General features: G+C 42.2%; 1 protein-coding gene across 2 annotated transcripts in view; it reads right to left on the minus strand.

Annotated features, from left to right (window-relative positions):
* FBXO42 (F-box protein 42) overlaps nucleotides 1–18,711 on the minus strand; it is a 95,263-nt gene that overhangs the window by 5,378 nt on the left and 71,174 nt on the right. For both annotated transcript variants that reach the window (XM_025912156.2, XM_086715789.1), the window contains 5 exons: nucleotides 4,578–4,731; nucleotides 3,269–3,379; nucleotides 1,717–1,813; nucleotides 1,176–1,232; nucleotides 410–526 (listed from right to left, as the gene is read on the minus strand). In XM_025912156.2, coding sequence (XP_025767941.1) covers nucleotides 410–526; nucleotides 1,176–1,232; nucleotides 1,717–1,813; nucleotides 3,269–3,379; nucleotides 4,578–4,731 — 536 coding nt within the window. The remainder of the gene's footprint in view (nucleotides 1–409; nucleotides 527–1,175; nucleotides 1,233–1,716; nucleotides 1,814–3,268; nucleotides 3,380–4,577; nucleotides 4,732–18,711) is intronic.

An 18,711-nucleotide genomic window follows, 5' to 3' on the forward strand; every position in this document is an offset into this window, starting at 1 on the left:
AAACGTTAAAAAAAAAAAAAATTAAAAAAAAAAAAAAAGCTAGCACTAAAAGGATCAGTGGGGTATATGGGGTGGGGTGGGGTGGGGTGGGGAGCGTCTGACTAGGTCAGTCAGGAGAACGTGCTACTCTTGATCTTGAGGTTGTGAGTTCGAGCGCCACGTTGGGTGTTGAGATTACATAAATAAATACACTTAAAAGAAAAAAAAAAGGATCAGTGGGGCCCACGCAGGTTTCTCATCTAAAGGTACATATATGAGCAATGCCCAAGGAGTTATGGTTAATGCCCACTTCTTTTATGATGTCAAGGTGTTTTTCATTTCTATACAAATTTGCTTGGAAGTCTGACGAGCTAATTTGGCCCTACAGTTAGGACGTCCTCTCTCACTGGCCTGTCAGTCCTCTGCTCACCCGGCAAGCTGGATGGCACCACAGTTCTGGAGCCCCATGATCTTCATTTTCTACCTTGAGTGGCTGCCAGGCCCAGGGGCCTGAATGCATGTGCAACAACCAAGCATCCTTGAAGAGCTGTAAGAGAAGGACCGACAGGAGGGCTCAGGTGTGGTACAGTTCACAAAACATACACACACAGTTGGAATCTCAAAGCCATGCTGTTTGGTCTAGAGAGTGTGTGGGCTCTTCAGAAGAGCAAAATTTTTGGTTAGCCATTCATTCATGCCCCTTCATTTATTCATATACCACCACTGGCCTGGAAATATGAAACTGTGCTTGTGACCTACGAATGAATTTTAAGTGGTTCTAAATTCTGCCTGTGGTACAGCGCATGTGTAGGTGGCGTAAATAATACATATCCATAACTTTCTGAATCTGCATTCTTAAATAAATTCCATGTAAACTGTTTTTCTGTCCCACTCCTCCTAGAAACATGACAGCACATTACAGCCTAAAAGAGGAAGTAGGAGTAGGGAGAATATACAAATATTTAAGAGACGAACATCTCTGATTAAAAGCACCTCTCCCCCCTCCAAAAAACAAAAACAAAAAGCAGATCTCAGCCAGAAAATACAAAGGTTATATATATACCCAAAGTGAAAACGTATTCTCTAAGTACAAATGTGGAAATGGTCTTATCACTGCTTACAAGGTGACACAGGGAAACAAGTTTCGAACACTTAGCAACGTGTGCATCGGAATATGCCACACCAGCAATACTCACAGCGTTGGGACCGCCACACCCTCCAAGGATTAAGATAGTTGCATCATCTATGACAATCTGGAGAGAGGAAGACATTTAAAATAAAACTACAAAGACACAGGCACCTGACCTCCTACGCATCAGTGGTATATGAAAACAGCCTACCCAGATCCCAAATGAGAGTATTCTAGTCATCATAAGCTCTCCAGTCTCCCCAAACCATGTTAATTCTGATGTCTGGGGGCAAATTACTGATGATTCACCTGAATGGATATATCCTTTGTTGATCAAACATTAAAATGAGCGTACCAACCACATAAAATGCAGGGTTCTCTTGAGAAATGAAATAGCAAAGTAAATGCTTTGGGGAGAGGCATAATATAAAGCCACTAAAAATTAATACAACCCATTAGAAGTTGAAAAATAAATACCAGCAAAAAAGAACGACAAAGTCTCTTTGGCTTATGCATGTTGGCATCTTACCTGACTCCCTCCTCCCTTTCCCATCCTAACAGGAAGATGCTACAGTGTTTGCTGAATAGTTATTTTAATTCCTGAGCACCTGAGATTGGCCACCTCGAGGATGAGGACTGGGGCCGGAGATGTTCGGCTTGGACCACGCCCACTGCTCGAGGTCAAGGACCCAGACATCGTTGCTCCTATAAGATAAGGACAGGAGAATGAAGGAGTCAGGAGCCACCAGGGACCCCAGAGCTGATATAAATGAAGTTACATTGATATTTTATTTATTATTATTTTTAAGTAGGCTCCATGCTGAACATGGGGCCTGAACTCACAACCTTGAGATCAAAAGTTGCATGCTCTACCAACTGAGCCAGCCAGGTGCCCCTTGAAGTCACATTTATAAAGATGCCTAGCAAAGTGCCATGCTGATGCCATCTTAAATTATATTTTTCTTCCTCTTCTTTCCCTGGAACCCACCTCAAGAACTTCAAACCTTTGTTCTTCCCACTGACCCGTAAGTCCTCTTTTGAGTCAAACCTACAGCGACATACTAGTATCTAAAGTAAGAATGAATTTTCGTTGGAAGTTTAATTGGCAACAGCTACTGGTCAAGATACAGTCTTTCAAAAGCAAAAGCCACAAGGAAGAGAAAAAAACTGATGCAAAAAGTAGCTCTATGATTGTCTAGGAGATAAAGATTTGTCAATTCTGGCTATACAAATTAATTTCACCGTGGCTAATGAGATTTGCAGTTTTATCAAGGACAAACTGGCATCTCCAACCCCCAAGGGACCAGTACGGCAAGGACAGACTCCTGGAAGGCAGTCTCTATTTTACAGTCATCTTGCTAAGGTCGTTTATTCACATAGAGGAACACGGAATAAGAACTCTAATACCGTAAAGCCCTAAACTGTCTCAGCTGAAGGGCAGCTCACGGTGTCTCAACTGTTTTAAAACAGGAAGATGTGGGGTACGCTGCCTGACAGGGAACAGGGTTGGGTCTGGAATGGTTTTACTGCCTGACAGCCCATCAACCTGCCTTTCAGAGCACAGGGAAAATGACCACTACTGCAGCTACCACCAAACCAGATAAAGAGGGATTCAGATGGATGGCTCTGGCTCTTGACGTTGGCCTGAGCTGCTGAGTCATGGCCAGAGATGATGAGGATAGTCGGTGTATCAGACCTGACAGATTTCTTGCTCCTACCCACTCCCCCAACCCATCCTGTCTGGAGAAGGAACCATTTTCACCTGTCCTGTCAATCTAGCTCTCTCTGCTAAAGCCCAAAAGGGCACAGACTGGCTCACAAAGGAGAGCAGGTAAAAGCACCCTGTGCTTCTTGGACAGCAGCCTTCCGTAAGCACAGGTAGAAACAGACAAGGTGGAGGCTATCTCAGAATTTGATCCCACCGAATGAACCACATACCAAATAAAAAGATCCTACACAGCTCTGACTTTATGGAGGAAGGTTTCCAATGTATTGCTCTATGATGAGGGGATCAACAACTGGAATGCTAGGAAGCAACACGTGGTTGGATTAATTAGAACCATGCTCAGGAATACTAACCTGACTAGTTCACTCTTCTGACCTGTTATTCCCAGGAGTATTTACCTTCAGGTTGATAGTCAGCAAACCAAATATACTTACATTTGCCGGGATCCTAAGGAGCCACCAAAGACAATCATTTTATCATCTATCACACAGGAGGAATGGCCAGCCATGGGAGGTGGCCCATGGGTTGTCACAATGCAGTTCCACCTAATATAAAAAGACAGAAAGAAGCCAAGAAGTCAGCACCACCTGGTCGTATGTGTTTCAGGTGGCAGCAGTAAGTCAGTATCCACTTGACGTGACGATTCTATCACCTTCAGTAGAGCTACTGGTAGGACAATAAATGGAGGATGGCAGAAGGTATTTATGCCCTTCTTATAAACCTGCTAAAGCTATATTCACTTTCAAGTTCTCAGTGTGTATGGCTTGGAGGTAGAGCGGAGAGAGGACCAGGGAAGCCATCGTGGCTCTTCGCCGCTCCAGGCTAGCGTGCTAAAGGAGCATCACCTGTACTTCCTTCTACAGTCCCGATCAGCTGCAGCTACTGAGAGCCCTGTACTAAGTAGTCTGTTCCAAGAACAAAGGAAAAAGAGTCAGGAGTCAGTCTTGGGGACACAGAAGGAACAATGAATCATCTGAATCCACAGCACACCTGGGGAATTAGCAGCCAGAACTATTCTCCAACTGGCACATTCATTTCTCTAGGAAGAGGAATAAATCTCTTCCACTTTTTCTCTTGGGAATAAAGGGTCATAGCTTTAGTTTCTTTTTCTTTCAAAAAATTTTTAACCTTTTCTCTAAACTTAACAACAACAACAACAACAAAAATGTTTTAAAAACGTAAGCTCTATCAGCCTGAACTCACGACCTGGAGATCAAGAGTCACGTGCTCTTACCGATTGAGCCAGCTGGACACCCCTTAGCTTTAGGTTTTCAGGGGGTCGTGTAAACTCTCTGAAACTGTCAGCAAAATCTATGCATATGTAAATTTTTTTCCTGGAAAAGAGTCCATAGCTTTTACCAAATTCTCAAAGAGATTCCTGGTCACAGAAAAGATTCATTTATTCATATATGTATGTATATATAAATATGTGTGTGTGTGTGTGTGTGTGTGTGTATATATATATATATATATTATTTTTTTTTTTTTTGGAGAGAGAGAGAGAGAGTGAGCACAAGCAGCGGAGGGGCAGAAGGAGAAAGAGAATCCTAAATAGGCTCCATGCCCAGTGAGGAACTCAGAGTGGAGCCCAAGGAGGGACTTGATCTCAGGATGGCAAGATCATGACCTGAGCTGAAATCAAGAGTCAGACGCTTAACTGACGGAGCCACCCAGGCACCCCAGGAATCCATTTATCTGAAATCTTTTATTCCAGATTGGAAGAATCTTATCTTTGTGGCTTACCAGTTTTTAGAGGGTGAGTAAGTATGTATTTCATCAAAGAATCTCTCTGGTTGGTGTAGGGGATAAGGGCTTGGCCGCGTCCAGCCACCAAACAGCACCAGCAGGTCCTTGTACACGACCAGAGTTGCCCCAGCTTTAGGGGAAGGATAGGACCCTAGGAAAGTCAATAACACCATCGTCAGGATTCAGGGTCTCACAAGCGGTAGGGAGGTTGTCTATATATGACCATTCCCTGGAAGAGTCACAAAAGGGGAACCAATACCATAAAACATAAGGGAAAGGCGGAGACAAAACTGGTTTGCAGGTCTGACAGAAAACCATCACCAATTTATACATTTTTTTTTTGTATGGTTGACACACAATGTTACAACATAGTGATTCCACAAGTTTATACACTATGCTAAGTTCAACACAAGTGTAGCTACCATCAATAGCTACATCGACTATTACAATATCACTATCAATTTATACGTCTTTTATAATTAAAACAGAGAAACCTGAATTAGAGGAAAGTTACTTAGTTTGCTTACCTGAAATGAGGGATGAGTACCTATCTCATAAGGCTGTTTTGAGTATTAAATAATACATCTGAAGCACACAGCACAGTGCCTGGCACCTAGTAGGTGCTCAATAAATGTTGACTCTCCTGCCCATCCCTTTAATAAGCTTAATAGACATAACAAAGGAAAGAAAATAACAGCTCAAGGAGTATATATACAGGCTAGTTCCTGGATGCAACTTAAAAAATAAAATAACTGCTGTTACCCAACACAGGTAAAAAAGGAGGCACGCAGTTCTCATTTGTTAGCATAGTGGCCTCTAGGCCTCTAACTGTGGGCTTCACTAGCACAAATGGGGGCGAAATTTCAGGCACAGTATGAAGACATTCCAGTGAAGAGGTAGGCCGCGGTACCAAGAGTGGCTATGAAGGCCCTCCAGGCTGGATCTGTGAGCTTTGCTGACCAAATTTTGGAACAACAGAAATGTGGCTTATGCTAGAAAACCTTACGGATAACAAATGTCACACAGGAGCATGATCTTTCAGAGCCCTTTCTGCATTTATGTAACAACTGCTAGTTCTCCCAACCTCTTACTCTGCATGCCAGAGTAAGTTTGCTTTAGTTTGCTTAAGACCAAAGAAATTTGTCTCAATACATACGTAAAATGTACATATGTACCCAGGTGTCAGTAAATACTAATATTCAAGAAGAAAAATTGTTAAAGCTGCAGGGTCCCTTAAAAAAGACAAAAATCATCAGCAGAAGGAATCCCAACAGTGTATTAACCTCATGGCAGCGGGGGTGCTCCCATTCTGGGAGACAGAGGTGCCTTCCCCTTCAGCAAAGGGTTTTTGGGGACACGGTGTTGATGACAAAGTGTCAAGGTTGAAAAAGCGGAGTAAGTGATGGTCTTCTCGGGATCCAACTTAAGAGTAACTTACCATGTAATGAGAAGGTACCAATTCTCAGAATATGGAGTGGGCATCTCAGAGTACGGTGTGGCATCAGCTATTCTGAATACTTTCCTAATAGAACAGACACCAATCCAGACAGGATCTGACCACAGAAATGAGTCTTCTCTAGGAATGATTCTCCTGTCAATCAGCAGCACAGACTGAGGTCATACTGGCTGAGGTATTGCATGAGTTCGCTCTTGCTACCCTCCTACCCCCCAGGTATCATGACTAAGGGGGCTATTGTCCTTCAAAGAGTCTTGTGATTTCTGGGGTAAACTTTTTGCCTTCCCAGGAGGAAGCCTCCTAGACCAATGAGAAAACCTAACTAATACAACGGTCTAGTTAAAATGTTAGTATTATCCCCAAATTATTTAATTTGTGAAATATCAAACAAAGCTTCAAGTTCTTACCCTTACCTTGGAACTCGTAAATACTATGAAAAAGTTGGGAAAAGCTTAAAAAACCTACCAGACTAAAATCTGGGTTTGGATTTGAAGTACTGGAAATCCTGGCTTTTAAAATCAAGTGTATAAAATAAAGCAGCACCATTTGCAATGAAATGGATGGAGCTAGAGAGTATGATGCTAAGCAAAATAAGTCAGTAAGAGAATGACAAATAAATAAGATATGGGGTGCGCGCGCGCACACACACACACACACACACACACACACACACACACACACTGGAATAGTACCTGGTGATCAAAATGAATGAAATCTTGCCATTTGCAACAACGTGGATGGAACCAGAGTGTATTATTTGCTAAGCAAAATAAGCCAGAGAAAGCAAGTGTCATATGATTTCACTCATATGCGGAATTTAAGAAACACAGCAGATGAACACAGAGGAAGGGAAGGAAAAATAAGATAAAAACAGAGAAAGAGGCAAACCTTAAGAGAGTCAAATACAGAGAACAAACTGAGGGTTGCTGGGGGGAATGGGCTAAATGGGTGATGGGTATTAAGGATGAGCACTGGCTGTTCTATGTAAGTGATGAATCACTGGGTTCTAGTCCTGAAACCAATACCACACTGTATGTGAACTAACTTGAATTTAAAAACAAAACAAACGAACAAACAAAAAAAAAAGGTAATCAACAGGAGAAAAAAAAAAAAAAAAAAAAAGACCAAACAAACAAACAAATGAGCAAAAGGAAAAAGAGAAACCAACCAACAGACTCCTCGTAGCTGTAGAGAACACACTGATGGCACCAGAGGGAAGGTGGGCAGGGGAACAGGTTAAATAGGTGAGAGGGGATTAAGGAGCACACTTGTGATGAGCAGAGGGTACTGTATGGAAACGCTGAATCCCTGTATTACGCACCCGAAACTAATACTACATACGCTGTATGTTAACTAACCAGAAATTAAACAAAAGCTTAAAAGAATAAAATGAGGCAGCAGACCCAGGGTTCCCAAAACAGCAAAACGTGGAAACCATCAGGGGCACCTGGCTGGCTCCATCGGCGGAGCACGTGGACTACCGATCTCAGGGTTGTAAGGTGAAGTCCCGTGTTGGGCCTAGAGCTTACTTTAAAAAAATTAATTAATTAAGTTAAAAGACACGGAAACAACCAAACAGAATTTATTTTATTTCTTGAGACAGAGAAAGCAGGGGAGAGGGAGAGAAGGAGAGAGAATCTCAGGCAGGCACCATGGCCAGCAAGGAGTCCAACACAGGGCTTGATCCCACAACCCTGGGATCATGACCTGAGCTGAAATCAAGAGTCGGATGCTCAACTGACTGAGCCAGCCAGGCGCCCCCAAACAGAACTTTTCGTTGAACACTTGTATCAAATTTATATCAAAAAATTTTAAGTGCATATACTTTCAATCAGTATTGAAAGCATATACTTCAATCAGTAATTCCATTTCTAAGGATTAATCTAATGATAGCTGGGCAAAATGAAAAAAGAAATAGATACAAAGATGCTCATTTAAAGTGTTAAAGTAGACCAAGAAATATCCATATAAAAAAACAGTATGTGGTAATTAAAAATCATGAGGCTCTGGGGGCACCCGGGTGGCTCAGGTCATGATCTAACGATGTGTGAGTTTGAGCCCTGCATCAGGTTCTCTGCTGTCAGCACGGAGCCAGCTTCAGCTCCTCTGTCTCCCTCTCTTTCTGTACCTCCCCTGCTCGCACTCTCTCAAAAATAAATAAACCTTAAAAAAAATTCGGTGGCTCTTTATTTGTCTTAGAACAATCAACGCCCATGCTTTATTAGGTGGAAACTGAAAGTAGCAAGTGACAGTGTGTCTGTTTTAGGGGCTATGGGGATGGTAGGAATGGATGGGTAACTTGACTTTTTCCTACTTTTTTTAAAAGTTTATTTATTTATTTTGAGAAAACACAAGCACACAGGAGACAGCGAGAGAGCAAGCAGGAAGGACAGAGAGAGAAAGAGAATCCCAAGCAGGCTGTCAGTGGACCCATTATGAATCGTGAGACCACGACCTGAGCGGAAATCAAGAGTCAGAGGCTTAACTGACTGAGCCACCCAGGTGCCCCAGGGACTTGATTGTTAAGAGAAATTGTAATTACAACTAATGATAATGACTAATATTTATTAAGCATGTATCATATGCTAGGCACCTAAGTGCTTTGCATGTATAAGCTAGTTTAATTCTTCCCCCAAACTCCTAGTTTTATTCCCATTTTATAGATGAGAATACAGAGGCACAGCTCGTATAAATAGTTTACCCAAGGTCATAGAACTAGTAAGTGGTGAAGCCCGGATTCTGATCCGTTTAGTCTGGATTTAAATCTCATTCTTAGCCATCGTATTAAACTGCTCTTCATGCATATGGAGACATTCCTTCTGAGTAGATGCCATAAACAAGTCAGATACCGTAAAAGGTGGGAGTGTTTCAAAGCTGAAAAAGCACTTTCCTAAGTCTTAATTAATTAGGTAGGCCACAGAGACAGAGTAGATGAGAGTTTAGTAAATTGAACAGAAGGCTACTCTTAGGACCTCTTTTTCTCCACAAGGCTCCGGGTCACACCCTACCTCTATTACAGGACCCTTTATTGGTCCTCGGGACTTTCCAAGGAAAGGTGAACTGGGGCCGGTGACAATGACAACTCAATCCTTATGGATTATCTTAGGTAAGGACTTTCCAAAGTGATTTCACACAAATATCTTGAGCTTTGCGAAAGCCAAAATCCTTCCCTCTACTTCCTATCCCAAGGAGTGGGAGAACTCCCTCATCCAGTATTTCCAAGGCCTGTTTCATGTCACAAATACACACTTTAATTTCAGCATCTTAACAGTTTGAGCCAACTAAAGTAGGGTCACACTTAAAGTTAATTAACTGTGTTCCTCCACCTAAATTTGAAAGTGGGAAAAAATTACCATAAGAAAACAAATGAAGCAGCAGGGGAGGGCAGGCAGAGAATTCAACATACAACCTCTATATAAAATTGTTCACCAAGGAGAGGTCAAAGATACTGGTGTATCAAATTTTCTGTGACCCCAATTATGCATATAATGTTTGCATTTGTTGCAAATTGAATACTTTTAAATTCTTGTTACTTTACTATTTTTTTTTTTTAATTTTTTTTTTCAACGTTTATTTATTTTTTGGGACAGAGAGAGACAGAGCATGAATGGGGGAGGGGCAGAGAGAGAGGGAGACACATAATCAGAAACAGGCTCCAGGCTCTGAGCCATCAGCCCAGAGCCCGACGTGGGGCTCGAACTCACGGACCGCGAGATCGTGACCTGGCTGAAGTCGGACGCTTAACCGACTGCGCCACCCAGGCGCCCCTATTTTTTTTGTTTTTTTAATGTTTATTTATTTTTGAGAGAGGGACAGAGAGAGACAGAGCGTGAGAGGCAGAGGGGCAGAGAGAGAAGGAGTCACAGAATCCGAAGCAGGCTCCAGGCTCCGAGCTGTCAGCACAGAGCCCGACGCAGGGCTTGAACTCACGAGCTGTGAGAACATGACTTGAGCCAAAGTTGGACGCTCAACCGACTGAGCCACCCAGGCGCCCCAAATTCTTGTTACTTAAAAATCAATAGTGTGAAGCCTCTCTAAAAAGTCCCTAAGTTTATCATTTCTTTTTTTTTTTTAACGTTCATTTATTTTTGAGGGGCGGGGGGGGGAGGGAGGGAGGGAGAGAATGTGAGCCAGGGAGGGGCAGAGAGACAGCAAGAGAGAATCCCAAGCAGGCTCCATGCTGTCAGCACAGAGCCCGATGAAGGGCTCAAACTCATGAGCTGTGAGATCATGACCTGAGCCGAAGTCAGATGCTGAACTAACTGAGCCACCCAGGTGCCCCAATAAATTTTTATCAACACACACCTGCCCACCACACCACAGACTGATTCACTGGGAATCTGGTCTGGTAGAAGGTACTCTGACACTTGCAGACCCTCCACAGTTAAAAGGCCCATCATCATCACGGTGACATATGATGAAATAAATCCCCTGCCCTCAAGAAAACTTATACATGAAAGTTTTATACTCATTAGGACGTTTCTTGGCCTACCTTCAACATAATGAGGCTACTGAGCCTCCAGACAGACTCTAAAATCGTTGTATCACAAAAGTAGAGGAAGAAAGGGTGTCACTCCCATGCAGGTTCTCATCGAGCACCACGGGACCAAATGTGCCCACCAGCAAACTTGGAGGGACATGTTACTTGGGCCTGTTCCCCCAGAGCCGACGGTTAGCCTCATAGGCCTTCCCCAAACATACCAAAGGTCTCCTAATCACACAGCAGACATGATCAATGGACATCTCTGAATGAGGCACGAGCCAGAAAGGCAGCTGTGAGAAACTGGATAATCAGAGAGGCACCCTATACACGGAACTAATATTCCCTAAAATTGCTCATTAGTTCAGATGTTTCCCAAGGTTCCTATGAAATCAGGAAATCTCACATGCGGAAGACAGTGGTAGGATTACAAGGCATTCTTGTTTACTTTTGCAAAGATGGTAAAATGGTGAAGCAATTCCAAATTCTGGTTTGGTTTCTTTGCCACTTTCCCACAACTGGAGTTTCTACTCACACGTTAGAACCAAGGGCTAGAAGAGCAGCTCTGCTGCGGGTACAAGACAAAACAAGCACTGGTTTTAATTAGGGATGCCTATATTTTGTGCGTGACTAAAAAGTTATTTCTACATCTCTATACCATGATCAGTCTTTGTTAATATTATTGAGATGTTATTACAATGGTCTAAACAACAGCCACCATTCCCCTGGAACGTTAGTTCTCAAACTCCAGCTTCTGCTAATAGGTGGAGGACTTGTTACAATGCAGACTGTGGGCCTCACTCTGCGCTCCCCGTTTAGTGGGTACGGGGTGGGGGCCTAGAACTTACATTTTTTTTTTTTTTTAAATTTTTTTTTTTTTTCAACGTTTATTTATTTTTGTGACAGAGAGAGACAGAGCATGAACGGGGGAGGGGCAGAGAGAGAGGAAGACACAGAATCGGAAACAGGCTCCAGGCTCTGAGCCATCAGCCCAGAGCCCGACGCGGGGCTCGAACTCACGGACCGCGAGATCGTGACCTGGCTGAAGTCGGACGCTTAACCGACTGCGCCACCCAGGCGCCCCTAGAACTTACGTTTTTAACAAAGCTTCCAGGTGATGCTCGTGTTTGGGGACCAGACTTAGAGAACCATGTTGTAGAGTTAAACCATCGTTGAGTGAGCCTTTAAATAGTGCTCCAAAATGACATTAACATGGACTATATGCAGAATTTTTTCTAAGCATACTCAGTATATGACTACATGGAACCCTTCATTATGGTGAACAGAGTAAGGACAAGGGTCCAAGGTGGGCTTCCCTTGACAAATGCTTTGCTCATGGGGGTGCTGAAAAGAACACTCACATTTTCAGTATACAAATATTCTCCAGTCGTTCTCGTCTCTATGTCACTGAAGTTACACTTTGCAAAATAAATAAAAGGAAAAAAAACACGTTCTGTCTACTGGCTTTCAGGCAAATCACATTAAGACTTACTCATAGCGACATAGGTGAGCTGCTAATAGTTCTCCATGACTCTGAAAACAGAAGATTTAAGACTAGGAATTAGGGACTTCCGGGAGGTAAAGTCTGAAAACAACTATGAGCATGAAAAATTTAACCATGGGATTCATGAGCATACTGATAAATCCAGAAGAGAAGTCCTAGGCAAAATCTTTACTTTGCTCATGGAATTCCAGAATGTTGTACCATGTGGTTCTTTTTAAAATTATTTAATTATTATTTTTTATTTGAGACAGAGAGAGAGCATGCACGTGCACGCGTGTGCGCACAAGTGGGGGAGAGGGGCAGAGGGAGAGAGAACCCTAAACAGGCTCCATGCTCAGTGCAGAACCCTACACATGGCTCACTCCCACGAACATGAGATCGTGCCCTGTGTTGGGCTCTGTGCTGACAGTGCAGAGCCTGCTTGGGATTCTCTCTGCCCCTCCCCTGCTCTCTCTTCCAAAAACAGAATGTTTTGTTTTGCAGATTTTTAAAAAATGTTTACTTATTTTTCAGAGAGAGCAAGCAAGCACATGCATGCGCGGGGGAGGGACAGAGAGAGGGAGAGAGACAAAGAATCCCAAGTAGGCTCCTCGCTGTAAGCATAGAGCCGGAATCAAGGGCTTGAACTCACGAACCACGAGATCATGACCTAAGCCTAAACCAAGAAAGAGTCAGACACTTAACTGACTGAGCCACTCTGAACTGGTTCTTATCTGGCAATCAAAAAGTTTTCCCTAGGATGCTTTCAAATCTTTTACAGTAACGATGCCAAAGGGGACATTCAAGAGTAACTGCTGAGGTTTCAGGTCACAGTCCCACCTCATTCTAGCCACTCTTCGCAAACACTCGCTTCCTCAGGGTAGCTCCAAAGAAGCTCCATCTGCAGGACGGAACTGGCCTCAAGGGCAAAGCAAGACCAGACAGACCAGACTGACCAACAACCATATGGCCCAGTTTCTTTTGTGTGGCTACTTCTTCTCTGTGGCAGCCAGGAGCCTTGAGCTGGTGTGTGCACAGTGGGTAGGGGAGATGCATTTTGCTGACAGAATCCAAGCTGGGTCTTGGGAAGCCGACCAAGCCTTTGGCTTGATAGAGCTGTCATTATGGTAGTGTGTGAAGTAACTGACCTTGATAGCAAGAGTTCAGAGGTCAGGAAAAGAATAATTTGGAAAGGCATTTCCCAGAACACCATATTAGCATCTGAATTAGAAAACCTAGAGGGCAGGAGAGGACAGGCTGGCATCGATAACTTAGGAGGGGAGAAATTCCTTAAAGAAAAACTACTGGAGTTATAATTTAACTGCTTATATCTCCAAACTGTTGGTTTTATAGGTAATACTCTGTCACGGAAACAAGAAAAGCCATGTTTCACGGTTTTATTATTTGAGGAATGGAGAGACCAAAGGAAAACTGAGAAGAACATTTTACAATCCCTGAGTGTAAAGTCCATCTTGGGCTGTAAACACCTAGAAGACTAACTGTTCAAAATGTTCTCCAGGAAAGACCACAGGGGTTCTGTCTGCAACGCAATCAGTCTCGCCCCGATAATGAAAACATTTCCAATTTACCATCAATGTGGCCAATAGTAACTACAAGAAGTCTTTGCATTTACAGAGATGCCCTCAGAAGATACAAGTATATGGAGCTTATTTGACAGAAACAAAGTAGGAAACAAATACAAAGTTGCTCTTTGGTAAAGTCTCTACAGAATCCCTATGCTGCTTTCCAGAACTTGGTTCTAGTCAAGTGTGCTATTTAAACTCAGTCTAAAATAGAGACTTCAGTTACTCACAAAGAACATGGTACTAAATTCTTCTGCACAGGCATGGCCTTCTTTGGGACCTCTGCCAGCACATCCCTTCCCACATTAGGCTAAAGAGCCTCCTGGAGGGGGGAGGGTACTGTATCAACCCCAATCCCAGAATTTAGCACATTGTGTTGAAATTATCCATTTAGACTCTCCCAATAAGATTATACTATCCTAAAGGACAGGAACTGTTTCTTATGAAAATGCTGAACTAAACCCAATCCTGGAAACCAAATGGTTATAGATTCCTCATGAGGTGGGATAAGAAGTGGCTCAGCAGGGCTCAGCAAACTCAGCAGGGCTGAGGGCAAACACTTTTCTGGGTGTCTCCCTTACACTGCCTTTTTTTTTTTTTTCCTTTTCCTATTTTATTCTTCAGTTGTAACATGGCCAGAAAGTTACTGATTGATATCAAAACAACTCACTAATATTAAGACAAAAGCTTGTCTGGATCTTGGGCTTCAGGGCATACATTTTCATTATTATAATTATACCTACATCTTTAAAAACATCGCTCCTTGGGTCATCCAAAGCAAGATGAACATCCAAAACAAGACGAACTTTTGTGATGGGCATGAGAAAAGTTTAGATCTTGTATGACTGCATATACCACAGGCGTTAAAAAAAAAAAAAAAAAAAAGAAATTCCATATTGGCATTGTTTTCACTTCTAAATAAACCCATGAGAAAGGCCACTTGATGAATAGGGCAGTACTTATCAGCTAAAAATTAACAGCATGAAAACCAATAATAGTTCCTTGTTACCATTTCAAGTGGTCTTTTGATCCAATTTCTCCTGGAAGAGAGGAGGTCCACAGTCAGTTTAATCAGATAACTTGTTAATTGCAGTTCTAATGGGGGTTGGAGAGTGGGTGCTCTTTGAAGTGGCTCTGTTTAGAAGTGAAAACAATGTTGCTAGTCATAAAGTTTCTGGCCTGGTGTCAAAACAGGGAAATCCTAGTCAGGCAGGAGAAAGCCCGACTGAAATATGGTATAATCTATATATTCTCTCCCCTGGAAGACTGAGGTTTTACCCAGACTTGTGCTATGCACATTTTCCCACTCTTCTCTCCAGTAGGAGATAACGTATACCCACCTCAGAAAAGTATGTATTCTGGAAAAATCCCAGCATCTGAACTTTATAAACAAACAGGAAGAGTTCCTTCCTTTCCTAGGGGAACCCCAAGGCTCTGCTCTCATTCACCTGTCCTGAGACCACCACAGACCCAGGTTGTTCTAGGACTGCAAATGGCTAGAGGAGACAAGGAGAAATCACCAGCTCATATGGATTAACTAGGAACGGGTCCAGGGATCGGGAAGGAGCTAATATAGTAACATATTGCAAAGAACTGAAAGTAGTTGCCTAAGTAACATCCTATGCCTTCTTCACAGAGATTAGTACATGGAAGTGCTGAGCGCTGGGTGCCTGCCTTCTATGAAAACAGAAAAATATTTAAGATACTTCATAGGCGTTTTAATCAAAAGCACATCATCTTAATACAAACATGTAATTGGCCTTAAAAACAAACTGTAACAAATTGTGAACAGAATCCAAATTCATTAGTTTGCTACTTTTCTCTTCATGAATCAGATTTCCTTTAACAATCTATCCATCCATACAGAAGTCCTGGATCGATATAGTTTATAACTTACTTTAAACACCTCCGTCTACTCTCTTGCATCACCAGTTAATTTTCTTCCTAGTGCATTAGATTTTCTGTGTATTGACTGATTTGTTTATGGGCTGTCTTCCCCCCAAACAGACCTGCGTCTTGTTCACTCCTATATCTGCCCCAGCTTGGACAGCACCGGGCATAAACATTCAATAAATAAAGGCATGAAAATGAATAAACAAAGGGATGAAGGCAATCCCTTTTCAAGCTTTGGGAACTTGAGGATAACTTCTGACCACTCTCCACTCCCTAGCTAGTACTTCTGTATATATACAAACTGAACTTCATCAGATTCTACATCTCCCTCCATCTGAATACTGTATTGCATGTAATCTGAACAAAAACTATGAAAGGTAGATATCACCATCTCTATTCTAAAGGTGAGGCAAATGAGATGTTACATAACCTGTTTACGGTCACCGGTTACTAAGCAACAGAGATCTGATGCAAACCTGTGTTTGCCTGGCACAAAAACCAAGCTCTTAATGTTATTACTAACCAGTCTCCTTCCTTCTCACAACACATTCCTCCCATCATTTTAGGTAGGGAGGCCCTAATTATGAGCAGTACCTTTAATTATTAGCCAAGCAGTCTTTCCTCCCCCAAATCTCTATAATACTTAGTTAGATCATCAGATCTTTCTACTTAGAGCAGGATTAAGTGAATAGAGAACTCTCTGGGATACTCACTGTATCTAGAATATGTCTTTTTTTTTTTTTTAAGGTTTTTAAAAAGTAATCTCTACACTCATTGTGGGGCTCAAACTTACAACCCCAAGATCAAGACTTGCATGCCCTACTGACCGAGCCAGCTAGGCGCCCCTAGAATATTTCTTAAAGTTGACATGGTAGGTCTTAAGTAAGAAATGAGTGATATGTCCACAAACAAACTCACATAAGAATGTTGACTGCAACTATATTCAAAGCAGAAATAACCCAAGTATTCATCAACATTAGAATAGGTTAAAAAAAAAAAAAGTAGTATATTCACATTATGGAACAGTCACAGCAACGAAAAGGAATAAACCCCTGATAAATGCAACCGCACAGATGAATCTCAAACAGACCAAGATGAATCTCAAGTCTCTTAGAAGTCAGAAGGTGGTTACCTCGGTGGGGAGTGGTATTGACATGAAAGGGCATGAGGGAACTTTCTGAGGTGACAAGCATTTTGTTTCTTGATCTGGGTGATAATCACAGGGGTGTATACACAGTTTAAAACGTCTGAGTTGTGCAGAGAGCAAATCTAAGTTAAGAGTTGTTCATTTTACTGTATGTAAAGTATGTTTTAATAAAGTATTAAGAAAAAAAGACTAGCTAATGTCAGAGCTGATAGAATGAAGTGGACTGCAAATCATGTTTATGCCACCGTCACATGGCATCAGCCACTCCTTCTACCAGGAAACAGAAAGACCAATCCGCTGCCAGAAAATTCATTACGGGAGGTCTTTGAGAACATATTCCTTCCATAAAACACAACCACGCCGTAACTCATATATGTAAATAAAACAGCAAGAAACAACTTAAGATTGGGCAATGAATTTCAGAAACATTACTAAATGGGAAAGAAGGCAAAAAAGGAACACAGCATAAAAGCCGACAAATCAAATATAAAATAGCCCATAATCACTCCTAGAGAGAACTATGGAACAGAGGAAATTATCAGGCACACTGTTGTTTGAAAAAGTAGAATTAATTAAAGCAGTATTTCAAGAGTTCATTTCCCAAAAAGGAGATGAGAGGTAGCTTCTAAGTTTTGAAAAGTTAAAGTAGTCTCTAAGAACCTAAGTTGATATTTCAAATTAATAAATGACCAATCACAACTCTCACCCACCTAGAAGACCAACGACCCTGCAGATTCTTTACAAAATCTCCTCAAGGTCACAAGAACTGAAAAACTTGAAAAACCAGCCCAATCCTGACTGTACAGAGAATAAAGAGCCAAATAATAAGCACTAGGGCATGAGCTGGTGCAAGGCACTGCCGAGTCTTTCTAGAAACCAATAGTGTCATGGGGAAGGAGTCAGAAATGACTCTAGCATAGTATCTTTTGTGTTCCCCCACATAAGATTAGCCTTCTGCAATTTCACTCAGCACACAAAATAAAATTAAGAAATCTGAATAGCACTGGAGATAGGGATAAAGCATCATACAAAATGAAGTCTACTGTGCTCATAAAACACCAAGTGCTATTGGTGGGGGGTGGTTATGTGGATGGATACCTGAGAAAAACAAACACTAGATGGTCTGAGAGTCTCACTGCACAGGAAATGCAACCAAAAACTGCCTGTCAAGAGGGTAGGCAGACAGGATAACAGTGCAGGTATGGAGGCTCACAATTCTAAGGAACGTCACTGCTTATGCTCAGTGACACTCAGACTTCTATCTAAAATAAGAAAAGGCAGGGGTGTCCAGGTGGCTCAGTCGATTAAGCGTCCAACTTCGGCTCAGGTCATGATCTCATAGTTTGTGGGTTTGAGCCCCACGTTTGGCTCTGTGCTTGACAGTGTGGAGCCAGCTTGGGATTCTCTCTCCCTTTTTCTCTGCCTGTCCCCTGCTCGCTCTCTCTCTCTCTCTCAAAATAAATAAATAAACTTAAATTAAAAAAAAAAATAGGGGCGCCTGGGTGGCGCAGTCGGTTAAGCGTCCGACTTCAGCCAGGTCACGATCTCGCGGTCCGTGAGTTCGAGCCCCGCGTCGGGCTCTGGGCTGATGGCTCAGAGCCTGGAGCCTGTTTCCGATTCTGTGTCTCCCTCTCTCTCTGCCCCTCCCCCGTTCATGCTCTGTCTCTCTCTGTCCCCAAAATAAATAAACGTTGAAAAAAAAAATTAAAAAAAAATAAAATAAATAAAATAAATAAAATAAAATAAAATAAAATATAAGAAAATGTTTATAGAGTTTTAAGAAAGGACAGAAAAACTCATGAGCTGGACCAAGTAAATAAAAGTGAAAGGATGCAGAATTTTCAACATGGACAGATTTTAAGACATTTTGGCAATCAAGACATTACATAATCAAGAAAAGATCCAGGGGCGCCTGGGTGGCTCAGTTAGTGGAGTATCCGACTTCAGCTCAGGTCATGATCTCATGGTTGTGAGTCTGGGCCCCACATTGGGCCCTCTGCTGTCAGCACAGAGCCTCTGTCCCCCTCTTTCAAAAATAAACATTAAAAAATTTTTTTAAAAAGGGGCACCTGGGAAGCTCAGTTGGTTA

The sequence above is a fragment of the Puma concolor genome, chromosome C1, assembly GCF_028749965.1.
Source record: "Puma concolor isolate L17-30 chromosome C1, mPumCon1.1.hap2, whole genome shotgun sequence".
Taxonomy (NCBI): domain Eukaryota; kingdom Metazoa; phylum Chordata; class Mammalia; order Carnivora; family Felidae; genus Puma; species Puma concolor.